The 14,955-nt window shown below is 39.7% G+C and overlaps 1 protein-coding gene across 4 annotated transcripts in view; it reads left to right on the forward strand.

Moving 5' to 3' along the window:
- l(1)G0289 (lethal (1) G0289) overlaps positions 1 to 14,955 on the forward strand; it is a 523,775-nt gene that overhangs the window by 468,794 nt on the left and 40,026 nt on the right. For all 4 annotated transcript variants that reach the window (XM_071657580.1, XM_071657583.1, XM_071657581.1 and 1 more), the window contains 4 exons: positions 340 to 542; positions 4,902 to 5,028; positions 8,715 to 8,907; positions 9,668 to 9,741. In XM_071657580.1, the coding sequence (XP_071513681.1) occupies positions 340 to 542; positions 4,902 to 5,028; positions 8,715 to 8,907; positions 9,668 to 9,741 (597 nt within the window). The remainder of the gene's footprint in view (positions 1 to 339; positions 543 to 4,901; positions 5,029 to 8,714; positions 8,908 to 9,667; positions 9,742 to 14,955) is intronic.

Raw genomic sequence — 14,955 nt, forward strand, 5'->3', positions numbered from 1 at the left:
GCATGAATGGGAATAGTGATGAAAGTAATTGATAGATAGAAAGTGTTTAGGGTCCACTGGGCCTTACCTAGTTGGGGTTTTCCATTCATTGTTCCTTGTCATAAACCATGTTATTGGCCCAATTTTCCCAGTGGAAAGTTATCAGTTTTACTCCCAGGCTCTCATATTACAGTCCAAGGTGTAGAAGACTGATGAAAATTTTTTGAAACGGTGTGGTTTCTAGATAAGCTATCCCAGTGAGATGTTTAAATGAATGCAATGTAAAGAATTGAATTTTTTCTATAGTGATGATGGAAGTGTTCATATGCTAGACTACAGATGAATATATTTATCTTATAGGATTCTAAGAATAGCACGGAAGAGGAGACAGATGATACCACTTCCACTCCAGCCACCGCTAATGTTACAGTTGTTGAGGATACCACCTTGGAAGAAGAAGTCACTTCTATACAAGATGATGAAGATGACCCTGACTCTGGAGATGACACCATTTCTCCGATTACTGGGTTTAACACTGACAACACAACAGTTGATCACCATAGGTAAGAGTTAATGTGTGTTTGTGGCAGAGGTTATTTTCTAATGTGGTTGCAGCCATGAATATTATCTGTGACTGGGTTCTGCTAACTAACTGCACTTGGTCCCCCATGTACCACATTACGATCAGACTATGATACCCCAGAGACCCTTGCACTCAATTCTTCCTTTCCCCTCATATTTGCCTCTCCCTAGTCCTTCCACTGCTTCTAGCATGTAAGTCTTTTTAATCACTTTTTCATCTGTCATCCTTTTCTTATGCCTGAACCATTTCAGCACATCCTGGTCAGCTCTCTCAGTAATGATGTGCATACTGCCACAGCTCTCTCCTATGTTGTCATTCTTTCCATGATAAATCCACCTCACACTACATGCCCACAGGCATGTAATTTTCATTAACTCCGTCCCTTTCTGTTTGTTTGCATCTTAGGCCTATGACTCATGTCCATGCGGAACTATCATACCTTCAAACATACCCAAGTTTATTTATACAGACTCTGACATCCCCATCCACACACTTTTCAACATACCCAGGGCCATACCTCCCTGTTCCACAGTATGATACTTTATCCCCTATGATTCTGTCTTCTTCCAAGTCCACTACCAGGTATCTAAAGCACTCCTTTTCTTCCAGGCCCTCCCCATTCTTGGTGAATCTTAAACTGTCCTGTCTCATTTCCCTGCTGCACTTCATTACATTGCTTTTCTAATTTTCTTTTAACTTTCTCTTTTCACACACACTTACAGAGAATTTCTCCAGTTTCTGTAATTTTTTCCTTGAGTCTGCAACCAGAGCTGTGTTATATGCAGACGGCAACTGCTTCATCACCTATGCCACACTGTCCTCATCTCAGTGCTCTAGACCATCACCAGATAAAGCAACTTCAGTAGCATCACATTACCATAACACAGACCTGCCTTCTTCAAGAACCTTTCCTTCCCACACACACACCTAACTGTCACTCCTCTACATTTAAAGCCTTCTGTTTACCCCAGTTATTCATAATACCTTCCACAGAGCCTCATATCAACCCTGTCATATTCTTTCTCAATGTCCACAGGTGCCACCTAGAAATCACCACCTTTTTCTAAGTGTTTCTCTTACTAATACTTTAACTGACATAAATTTCTGTGATTTGAGCATTTCTTCAGATCTTGCTATAAAAGCATTTCATTGTGTTAGTATCAAGATTACCTGAAACTGCAGTGATATCTTTTGAACACACCAAGGGAACACTAAAAAATATTTACAAAAGCCCTTTGAGAATGATGGAAAGATATTCATTGTACTACTAAAATGCATTGAAAAAAAAATCTACATTTGACATGATTAGAAACTTTAGAAATACCCTGATAAGTGGCTGAAATTATTTCACACAAGCTGAAGATGGTTGATTATACATGTATTGCTCAGGGAAAAACATTATCATTAATTGGGCAAGATGTTCAGTGAACACTATTTGCTGTCCCTACCTATTGGCAAAATCTCATCCTCCCTCCATTTAATACATAGGTCGTCTTATCTTTCTTTGCTCATCCTTCATATATGAACACCATTTAAGTACTTCCCTGTCACATCACTCAGTAAACCTGCTTGCTTCCACACCTCTTCCAGGAATGGTGACTACCGAATTTACATAATGGCAAAGACAGACAGAATTACTCATCAAGCAAGATGTGCAGTGAACATGATTTTGCTAGCCTTTTCTTATGTCAAAATCTTGCTGTAGGTACTGTTGTATTTGTAGGAAAGAATTCTTTTATTCCTTACTTGATCTATCTGCCTGATATCACATTTCCTTACGTTTCCAGCCGTCCTTTTCATTCAAGGTCCATGACATCCATCCAAACAGTAATCCACTGGACTACAATACCTTCAGGCATTTCCATCTTTGCCTTAACAAAATTTTACCTCCTGTCACACACTACTTAATGCACAGTGGACTTTATCCCCCTTTTTCACCATTTGACCTACTTCAGGTCCTGTGATTCCACCCACTTCCTCATCCACTGCCAGATATCTGCAGCTTTCCACTTCCTCAAGGTCTTCCCATTCAAAATTACACTAATCATCTTGTCTTATCTCCTTGCTGTATTGCATTACCTTACTTTTGTTCACACATGCTCTCAAATTTCTCCTTTCACTTGCATTCCCAATCTGTGGCACCAGGTTCTAGAGATTCTTTTTGGAGTCAGCCACCATAGCTTTGTCATCTGCACAGCAGTTGATTCACCTCCCATTCCTCCATGTCCCCAGAATACTACAGACCTATCCCTCACTCTTAAGACCCTTGCATTCAAGTCCATCACCACCCTACCCATGAACAGACAAAACAACCACAGTGCCATCACACCACTGGTGTAGACCCACTGTCGCTGGAAACTGCTAAAACGACCACAGTGACATCACACATCATTGTTGTAGACCCTCTGTAACTGGGAACTACTGACTCTCATCCCTTTCTACAAGCACATTTGCTTTACTCTCCTGGGACAAATATCCTTACAGCATCTAATAACTTTCCATTTATTGCATATATTCATAGCACAATATCATTCACCAGGACTCTTTTACTGCATACCACATCTGCCACACAATCATCATTGTCATTCAGAATACTTATTTGATCTGTTTACCATTTCCTCATCTGTTCCCCTCTCTGTTGCTCCCATTTTTTTTCATACTATTTACCTCTTCCAAAATTTCATTGCTTCTCCCATCCCGCCTCTCATTTGACCTTTTTATCAGCTTCCGTAACTTTCTTTTGACCTACTTCTCTTGTAATCTTTCCAGTCACATGCACTCCTTTCCTTGCAGTACCACCCATTCACCTCTCTTTTCGTTTTCAAAGCATATAAACTCCTCTTTCCACCACTCCCCGTTCTTTTATATACTCCCATATCCCACCTATATGCACTCACTTGGTCTCTCTTTGATCATTTTCTTTTTTCCTAAGAGCACAACAAACTTTTACACTTCCCTTCACCAAGAAGTAATAAGACCTGCTGCCCCTCACAGCAGGTTCACATCCAGCAACCTCTCCGGTCAAGTAGCACATAATCCAGTAATATCTGTTGATCCCCTGCTCCTCTCACTCTTGTAGGCATTTTATTTTTCTAACTTAGTATTACCATTTCCCTTTCCTCTATGAGCACTCACAGGCTCTTCACCACTTCCCTTTATACCTAGGCCCCCATGTCCCCAATTATGCCTTCAGTTACCAAATCACCCACTTTTGCATTCAGATCTCCTGGCTCCAAGATTTAATATCTTGATTCAGAATAATCGAAGCATTCTCTTAGCTCTCAGAATGCACTTTTCTCTTCCTCACTCTCTCAGTACCAGGTACATAAGCACTAACAGTTAACTGCCTCTCTTAGTATACTTTCATTCTAATCCATATCAATCTTAAGTCACTTCTTTACTCTATCTAACAATCTTTAACCCTTCCACCATAAGAAATGCTTCACCTTGTCTTGCCTTGCACTCTCATTATCCCCAGATTTTACCTCTCAAACATCCACAGTACATTCTACCTCCTTTCCCTTCAACGTAATTTCATTCAGAATCAGAATGTCCAAGTTCCTTTCATCACACACACCACTTGTCTCTCCCTTTTTCCCATCATAGTCACATCATGCACATTCAGATATCCCAGTCTGAACCTTTGGGGAGAAATCTTTTCATGGCTCTTTCATCTGTCCTGTCAGTATACTTTTCATGTATAAAGTTGTGATATCTAATATTAGATTGTTCATACCTGCAACAAAAAGAATTACTTTTGCATCCAGAGTAAGGAAATTTAAAGTTTATGTATAAACAAACTGCTTGGCATGATCATATGTTGCATCCTGTGTAAGTTTCAGTGGTAGTAAGGGTATATGGAGGAAGTAGTTTTGGTACTGGGGATAGGGGAGAAAGAATACTTCCCACGTATTCCCTGCGTGTCGTAGAAGGCGACTAAAAGGGAAGGGAGCGGGGGGCTGGAAATCCTCCCCTCTCGTTTTTTTTTTTTTCCAAAAGAAGGAACAGAGGAGAGGTCCAGGTGAGGATATTCCCTCAAAGGCCCAGTCCTCTGTTCTTAACGCTACCTCGCTATTGCGGGAAATAGCGAATAGTATGAAAAAAAAAAAAAAAAAATTATGAAACGTGTGGGAGGAGATATAGAGTGAAAATGAAGAGGAAGAGGAAGTACAGAATGAGTAACCCATGACAGTAGAGAAATCTCTTGAAATAGACAAAGGATGTAGTGTTTAGAGGAGGATATGAGTGAGATATCCATGTTCATAGTATGAAGAGATATAGGTATGGATAGGCAAAGAATACATTCAGTTTATGATACATTTATTATCAATGCTTTCAGATACTATCGTTCGTACACCTACACAGGCATGCAGGAGGCACAACAGTATTGGGTGGATCTGGATTCATATGAAGAAGAAAAAGTAGTTACGAATGAATTGCTATCAGCCTCACATCGTAGAGCTGCCGTGAGTAATGTAAAGTAGTCTTGAAATGATTTTTGAATTGTCAGTTTAAAGGCAAGTCAAAGGTTTGAATAGCATGACCCGGATGAGATTATTTTTATTGTGGTACATACCATCAGCTGCATACATTTATGCATAATTGATTGATAGATTGTAGCAGTTGAACAACCATTTTAGGACCCAAACTACCAGATTTAAATGTTTATCCCATTTTCAGGTGATAGGCAGTTTGGAGTCTTTTTGAAGTAAACACACTAGGAAGATTTTGTTGTAATCACCTGTCAGGTGTTTCGGTAATTATCTAAACTTGCCCCAGTCTCCCATCTCCATGGCAGGCTTCTTGCAATTCCAGGGAGACAGTCAGGCTCTCTGATTTTATTTGTCTTCTGCTTGCATTTCCAGGGAGACATGGTCAGGCTCTCTGATTTTATTTGTCTTTTGTTGGATCAAGAGGTGCTGTTGCATAATGGCAAGATACCTTATGGCGATTTATTTTGCTCTTTTAATTAGTAGTGGGAACTGTGTTTGCAGTTTCTCACTCCTATCTGCCACCAGTGAATTGTCATCCACAAACAGCAGCTGATTGACTTCCTAGGTCCCATTACCCCACTTTCTCCTGACCGATAAATGCCACACTCAGGGTCCTCTGTTTATCTAAATATTTCTCACACATTCTTCAAAGCAAATACCAGATCACAGATCCTTTACCATTCCTGAAGCCACATTGTTCGCATGCCCCCACCATTCAAACACTGCTCTTATAGAAAACTTGTTCATCACACAGAACAAACATACCTCTATCATTTGATCATTCACTTTTTTCCCCATGCCATTATGCAGTGATGCTATATGGTACAGCCATTCCACCAGTCCTGAGGCACCTGTCCATGAGCCATATGTACACTGAGAATTGTAATTGATCATTCATCATATGAATTGTAATTTATCAGTCAGAAGCACAATTACCTCCTTTCTTAGAAAATTCAGCTGCAGTTACATCCACCCCAGTCTCGTAGTCGTGCTTCACCAAACCACTTGCCATGACTCTCACTTCACACACCTCCATGTTCAAAACATTGCATATCTGCCACCCTATCATTTAACACATTCATCACTATTGTAGAATACTCACTTCATCTCTTCAGCTCATTTCTGCCTGGTAACTCTTCCCCATTTGCTTCCTTCTCTTACATTCCTATCTTTTCTCTTGTTTTTCACACACAGTCAACCTTCTTTCAAAATGTTTTCTTACTCTCCCAAAGTTTGCTAATACTCACTCACCCTAACTCTCATTATCCCTTTTTCATCCTCTGCACCTTTCTCATGACCTCCTGTCACGTTTTCTTTCATATTTCTCAATCGGTTGCGTTCCTTCCCCATGAATAATGTCCATGCCCATCTCTCTTGTCATTTTGTTTTTTTTGTGCAGTTTATCTTCACCCCATCACTCACTACCCTTTGTCACCTGTCCACCTTTCACCTGCATGCCACACACTTCTCTCTCACATGTAATTGCTGATTCCATGAATACCTCCCATTCCTCACACACTTCTCTAGCCTAATTTGCTCGCACCTTTTGCCATTCTACACCTAAGCTCTCCTGTTGTGTCTTCTCACAAGCCCTTTTTCAAACCTCTCTGTCATCATCATAAACCACCCAAATAATTTCCTCTGTTTCTCAAGCCTCTAGAAGCCTTCACCCTTGCCTTTGTCAAGTAATGGTCATGCATCCCACCTGCTGCCCCTCTCAGGACATTCTTGTTCAAGAGTCACTCTTTTGCCTGCCTTTCGAATAGTACATAATCCAACAATGCCCAGTTTCCATTACTAGATGTGTAATTATATTTTTTGAAGTGATAAGCATGAGATGGAGAGATTTTGAGACTGGATTTAATATGAGCAACTTGCATGTAGATAGGGTAAAGATAGAAAAAAGATATGATGTCATATGGAACATTTGGCAAATGATAGGTTTTTTGAGATGTAAAGCACTGCAGATGAAGGCAAAAGGAGGAGAATCTTAGGAAGAGATACATAGATGTAATAAGATACTTTGGGCTAGAGATATATCAGATGGTGATAAAGAAATGATTTGGAAAATAGATACAATAGAAGCAATGTGTGTATATGGATACACTGGTCTAAACAAACAGATCAACCTGGTGAGTACTGTGAAAAGTCGAGACACTTTTATGACTGTGGTCTCATATTAACATAGTTGGCATAGGAAGTTTGTGAGATGTGTTAAGGAGGCTGTATGTAGCTGATCCACCTCATTGAATTTGAGGTGAGTATTGATCATAGGTGGGTATGAAAAGAAGGAATCTTAAAAAGTGCCAGTTGAGTAAGGTGATGGTGTTCTCAAGGTGTGTGGAATCTTATACTTTGCAGTGCCATCCACAATAGATAAAATTTGTGACCTGAATTGCAGGGGTAAACTGTAGGAAGAGGTTAGAGGATTTAAGGGAAAAAGTTGATTGAATTCTTGTCAAGAATTTTGAAAGGGGGAAAATATCAACATGAATGTAAAAAATGGACAAAGAGACAGCATGGTTCTACTTGTCATAGAATGTGAATGTGGAGTATGAACATGGAATGGAGCAAACATATCTACAATATTGGCTACTGAAGTGAGCTGTGTGAAGGATGCTTATGATGTAAACTAAGGGGATGGAGCAAGTAATGGTGAAGTGTTTTGGAAATGTAGGATGAAGAAAAAACATAGGGATATGATATGACAGAGTTGGTAAAGTGCTTTGGTCATATGGAGAAGATGCATGACGATAGTTTGTTAAAGCAAAGATAAAGGAGCAAAGTAGAGGAAATAAAGTGAGGGAATAGCAGGTTATCTTTTGAAAACATGTTTACATTCTTCAGTATGGTTTGTGCTGATGACTCAACACCAAAATACCTTGTAACAAACCCTACTCTTTTGCCATGTGGAAGGTGATCTAGTAAGTCCACCTTTTACTCTAAACACATTACTACTCCTACCCTCTTTGGGGTATGACCACTTTCATTCCTAGCTTTATGCTTAGGAGCCACAGTGTATCGCATTTAAGGGTGAAAAGCAGCAAATGTTAAAGTTACAGTTATTAGAAGTTTTTCATGAGATGTGGAATCTCTTGTGAGGTGTGAGTCACAGGAAGAAAGCAAGCAGAGTGTAGGCTACAAATTCAGAGTGGAACGATAACCTCACTTGTCCACTGCTTTGTGCATCTCACCATCCCCAGTTGACATCCTCCTGTGCTAAGCAGCAAGCAACCCACAGCTGTGCAACACTTCGTTGCCATTTGGAAAAAACTGCAGGTACTCAAAACTTGTTGCTGCTGTTGGTAAAGCAGTGTAAGTTATTGTAAACTTGTGCTCTTGTAGCTATGATTGATAGTGTCATGGTAAGCTAGGGACCTTTGTATATAGTAGAAAGATAGGTTGTGCTGATTTTCCTAAGAGCAAAATTAAGAATCACTAGACTTCTACCATGTGCTCATTCACCTCATTTCTTTCAGTTCCAACATAAGGTGATTATTTTTAGGCACTTAAATGGATTTTCAGAAAATACTTCTAACTGCATTTTTTCTTGTCCATTCCTCTTTCCTCATTTCCTCAGCCACTGCAGTCATGATTTGATATTGAAACTTGGTGATTGTTTGATACTTAAAGAATATTAAAGAAACATTCTTTTCCAGACCGTGTCGCTGACTTTTGAGTTTCCGTTTTATGGACATATGCTGAAGAACATCACAATAGCCACTGGGGGATTCCTCTTCACTGGTAACTTTGTTCACACCTGGCTGGCAGCTACTCAGTATATTGCTCCGCTCATGGCCAACTTTGATACTTCATTGTCCAAAAATGCTTCTGTCAAGTATGCTGATAATGGTGAGTTATTCCATATCTTGGAATAATAATTTTGTGCTGTGGCAGTATCATAACCATTGAGGTAAGAGGTGCTGCTACTATGAAAAGTAGAGAAGCTCAGAATTGGGAAGAGTATTGGGTTTTTAGCACCTCGAGGGGTACTCTAGTTTTGCTGGATTAGCCAAATCTTACCCTGCCTTCTCATGGTGACCTTATTAGTATACCTCTTAGGGATGGAACGAAATGGGGAGGCATTGCCCAATTACATCAGGGCAATAGTTTTAGATCTGGATAAACACCAGAGGTGTACTGTTACATTTAGTTTTGACAGTTTTGGAACCTCGCTGCCTCAGGAAACGCTGCGCTGGAGTTGCCCTCTGCCACTGACCTGTCAAAGGTGAGGCACAAAAGGCTAAAAAGTGGCAGTGGAGTCTATCAGTTATGCCAAGGGTTAAAAGGAATGCATGATTAAGGGTGATAGCGCTGAATGTGAATGGGGTGAGTGGGGAGAATAAAAGGATTTAGTATTAGTAATTTATTAGCCCTTCTGATTGTTGTTTTCAGAGTGACATGCTGATACAAGAAATTTTCCTCAATACTTGAGAATTTGTCTTATGGCTCATGATATTCTTGAGAATACTAGTATTCTGAGCCTATTTCTTTACGGTTATAATCTCCCAATATTAGAACTTACTATCTCTGAGTATGTATTTTTGGGTGCCATCTGCACCTTCCAGCATGTGCCTTTATTATTTTCATTAGTGTTCTTTTTCATAATCAGGTACATCATTTACTGTACAGTGGAACAATGTGCTATTGAAGGACCATGAAGATGCTGGTACATTCACCTTCCAGGTTGGTTGAACTAAAACATTTTATAAACTTTTTTAGAATATTATGAAATTGGATAATATCATATATGTGTTGTACTTGAGATAGAGCTGCAGTGATATATATGGTATTGCAGATATTTCTTTACAGGCTTGGAACATCATTATAGAAACCAGACATAAAAGTTATTTAGTAAAGATTTGGGTAAACTAAACTCAGCAAATGACAAAATGTAAATAGAATCATTTTATTAGAAATATGGCTTACATTGCAGATTAGCAGTTATTCATTTTTTTTTTTTTTTTTTTTTTATACTTTGTCGCTGTCTCCCGCGTTTGCGAGGTAGCGCAAGGAAACAGACGAAAGAAATGGCCCAACCCCCCCCATACACATGTACATACACACGTCCACACACGCAAATATACATACCTACACAGCTTTCCATGGTTTACCCCAGACGCTTCACATGCCTTGATTCAATCCACTGACAGCACGTCAACCCCTGTATACCACATCGCTCCAATTCACTCTATTCCTTGCCCTCCTTTCACCCTCCTGCATGTTCAGGCCCCGATCACACAAAATCCTTTTCACTCCATCTTTCCACCTCCAATTTGGTCTCCCTCTTCTCCTCGTTCCCTCCACCTCCGACACATATATCCTCTTGGTCAATCTTTCCTCACTCATTCTCTCCATGTGCCCAAACCATTTCAAAACACCCTCTTCTGCTCTCTCAACCACGCTCTTTTTATTTCCACACATCTCTCTTACCCTTACGTTACTTACTCGATCAAACCACCTCACACCACACATTGTCCTCAAACATCTCATTTCCAGCACATCCATCCTCCTACGCACAACTCTATCCATAGCCCACGCCTCGCAACCATACAACATTGTTGGAACTACTATTCCTTCAAACATACCCATTTTTGCTTTCCGGGATAATGTTCTCGACTTCCATACATTTTTCAATGCTCCCAAAATTTTCGCCCCCTCCCCCACCCTATGATCCACTTCCGCTTCCATGGTTCCATCCGCTGACAGATCCACTCCCAGATATCTAAAACACTTCACTTCCTCCAGCCTCTCACCATTCAAACTCACCTCCCAATTGACTTGACCCTCAACCCTACTGTACCTAATAACCTTGCTCTTATTGACATTTACTCTTAACTTATTCATACCACCAGTTTAAGTTCTTAAGGTTCTGTTTTGCTGGTGCATTATACATAAGCTTTGCATTCATTTATTTCAATACATGAGACCATATATGTTTTCTGCTGTAGAACTTTTGCCTTTTGATTTTTTCCCATGTAGTACATTTTGCAAAAATGCATTTAGACTTCTTTTCTGATCACAGGGTGTGTACAGGTTTTAATTGTTTGGAATTTAAGACACTCTACAAGGAAGAGATGAAATATATTTGATACATTTTGACACAGCTGTCTTGCTCAGGTGAAATATTATTTAGTTAAAAAGTCTTTTTAAATTTTGTCAGAGGACAGTTTAAACAGTGATCTAGCTGATTAAATTGCATGAATTCAAATGAATATTGAATGTCATTGTCTAAAATACGTCGGGACCATGGGCTACATTCACAATAGCGTGATGCATTTGCCCTGTGTGAAGAGCTAATCCCTCATAGCTGGCTTCTTTGGTTGTTATTCAGTAACTCTCTTTCCTGCCTTAATTTTACTTCATTATTTTTCATTATTTAGAAGAAGGAGTCACAGGGGGAGTGCTCATCCTCCTCGAAGGCTCAGATTGGTGTGTCTAAATGTGTGTGGATGTAACCAAGATGAGAAAAAAGGAGAGATAGGTAGTATGTTTGAGGAAAGGAACCTGGATATTTTGGCTCTGAGTGAAACGAAGCTCAAGGGTAAAAGGGAAGAGTGGTTTGGGAATGTCTTGGGAGTAAAGTCAGGGGTTAGTGAGAGAACAAGAGCAAGGGGAGGAGTAGCACTACTCCTGAAACAGGAGTGGTGGGAGTATGTGATAGAGTGTAAGAAGGTAAATTCTAGATTGATATGGGTAAAACTGAAAGCTGATGGAGAGAGATGGGTGATTATTGGTGCATATGCACCTGGGCATGAGAAGAAAGATCATGAGAGGCAAGTGTTTTGGGAGCAGCTGAATGAGTGTGTTAGTGGTTTTGATGCACGAGACCAGGTTATAGTGATGGGTGATTTGAATGCAAAGGTGAGTAATGTGGCAGTTGAGGGAATAATTGGTATACATGGGGTGTTCAGTGTTGTAAATGGAAATGAAGAGCTTGTAGATTTATGTGCTGAAAAAGTACTGGTGATTGGGAATACCTGGTTTAAAAAGAGAGATATACATAAGTATACGTGTGTAAGTAGGAGATATGGCCAGGGAGCGTTATTGGATTACATGTTAATTGATAGGCGTGCGAAAGAGAGACTTTTGGATGTTAATGTGCGGAGAGGTGCAACTGGAGGGATGTTTGATCATTATCTTGTGGAGGCGAAGGTGAAGATTATGTTGTAATTAAAGTTCTATATGGAACAACTTAGCCTGGTCCATTATCATGCTACCTGACAGGTCCACTCCATCACTCCGACACTGTCGAAGCCATTCCATCATCACTCATTGTGCTCAATACTCTTACCATCTTTCATAGTTTTTCTAATTGTCATTTGCTTCTTGGAATTGCTCTCTGCATAGAATTTCAATATTTTCTCCCTTTGCTTCTTTATATCATAAACAGTTGATGAACCAGTACTGTAGATGTCACTCAGCTTACGCATTGAAACACCACGGTCAATTTTTTTCAACAGTTCTGCTTTATCTTGGATTGATATGGACTGGTGTTTATGTTTGACACCTCGACTGACGCTCTCACATGTCTTGGAAGCCATAGCTAGGGTTAAATGTAAGCAAAATAAGCAAAGAATCTCACTGAATTGTGGTATCCCCACCAATGAGTGCAGTGTAAAGAATGTAAATAAGTGTGCCCTACACACAGCGCCATCTGTGGCTGCCCAGTAAACTAGTGTGGTGGCTGCAGTAATTTCAAGCTCACTCATGTAATTTTCTCTGGACTAAAGTAGGTGCTGAACCATCAGTTGCCGGAAATTTGGTGGTGTACCTGTACCACAATGAAGACGCAGAATACTTACCTCTCAATTAACTCTACACTCCTCCCTTGCCACCACCATGATCTGAACCTTAGCTTTCAGTTTCACCTATGATTTTGGTTTTTCAATTTGTGAGCAGTGATTATTGTTTTTGTTAAGTATGAATATGGTGGATTTCATATCCGTGAGAAAACAGCATTACTGTATACTTGCTAAATATCCTAGTGGTTGATTGCTCTGGTAAGCAGTTGTCTGCAGTTGCTTTTTTTTTTTTTGGTGGAGAGAGAGAGAGAGAGAGAGAGAGAGAGAGAGAGAGAGAGAGAGAGAGAGAGAGAGAGAGAGAGAGAGAGAGCAAGTCACAGGATAGCAGATCACTAGATATTAGTGACCAGATGTGTTCACCACCCTAGGAAGCATCAGGAGGAATCCTTCCTTTGCTGCTGCTTTTGCTATGTGTTTTTAGGAAGTATTAATTCTGGGGGGATACAGTAGTAATAGTCTTTCTCACCCATCCCCAGGAGTAAATTTTCTAATTTCTCTCCATTCTCTACGTCTCTCTGTTAACATCATTCTGCAGTCTGTTCAGTAATCATATTTCATGTCTGAGCCATAGAAAATCCATTTTTTATACAATACAAATTTGCCATCTCCTGCGTTAGTGAGGTAGCATTAAGAACAGAGGATTGAGCCTAAGAGGGAAAATCCTCACTTGGCCCCCTTCTCTGTTCCTTCTTTGGGAAAAGTCTACTGCCTACAATTCTTTCCATCATTTCTCTGCATTCATAGATTTCAATTTCCTACATGAAGGTTGGTTAATGTAGTCATTCCCAAAGGCTCCTTAACTTTAGCAAACTTGCATTTTTAGCCTTCGAACTAGTAAACTTGCTCAGCTGACTTATGCTAAGAGGATTTGTAGTTCATGGTTCAAGAATTATAGTGGCATTTTTGTTTGTTGAATTACCAAACTGGCTATTGCATGCAGAACATTTTACTAGACATATTACTAGGTATTGGTTCTTTCATGGTAAGTTAATTAGGGTGCCACATTAGACTTCTTTCTTCGCTTGCACTAAAAGCAGTAACAGAGACTTAAGTTGCCATTATACTAATACCTGAGAAGTTTGATTTAATTTAGACATCTCAGTTCTTTAGTTAAAATAGGTTTGAGGTAGTGTGGACTGTGGAGGTTAGGGCAAATGCTAGTTTGTAGTGTCATCTCAGTTGTTTAGTCGAAATAGGTTTGAGGTACAGTATGGACTGTGGAGGTTAGGGCAAATGCTAGTTTGTAGTGTTATTATAAGATATTTTTTCAATGCATGTTTGCCTTTCCTTCTTCAGCAAGGCAACATCAGGAACAGCAAACTTTGGCTTCAGTGGCACATTTACAATCTATGGCTGTCATGTATTTTTTGCTAAATCCAGCACGTACAATCCTCTACCAAATCCAGCAGGTTTCTCCATGCCTCTTGATTAGCTGATTTTTTTCTATCACTTGACAGTGGCTGAACAAAAGTTATTCATGTTTTTACTGAATGAATTTAGAAGATATTGTGTGGTGACAGTAGCATAACCAGTCCTTTTAGATGAATTGGCTTTGAATGATATTGGTTCAGCTCTGTAACCATAGCCATAACATGCGTCTCATCACATAGTTCTTTTGTGAGCTTACAAACAATCCTGGTTTGGTAAATTTTTAATTTGTCTTTTTTCCTTTAAGTCACTATGATAGGTAGGTAGTATAGTAGGAAGTAGCTGATAAGCAGCCACCAACCAGGAAGGTATATTATTACTACTACCCCTAGGTATTGGGAGGGTCATTAATAACTGTTGAGCCAGTACTTCAGCAGTTGTCAAGTAGCAATTCTTTGACATAGATAGCTGTCTTTTTTTTCTGCCTCACCCACTGCTGGCATTCTGTCCACAAACATAAAATCTCTCCTTGTCACACATAACACTTGACAACACAACTCAATCCTCCTGATTTTTTATTTTTCTTCCTTTTGGCAAAATAGTAGGAGCAATAGATAGGAACATTAGACGGGAGCATCAGGTAGAATAATTAGGTAGAAGTATGAGGTAGGAACTTTAGGTGGGAGCATTACTTAGAAGTAGTAGGTTGGAGCATTAGGTAATACTA

The sequence above is a fragment of the Panulirus ornatus genome, chromosome 65, assembly GCF_036320965.1.
Source record: "Panulirus ornatus isolate Po-2019 chromosome 65, ASM3632096v1, whole genome shotgun sequence".
Taxonomy (NCBI): Eukaryota; Metazoa; Arthropoda; class Malacostraca; order Decapoda; family Palinuridae; genus Panulirus; species Panulirus ornatus.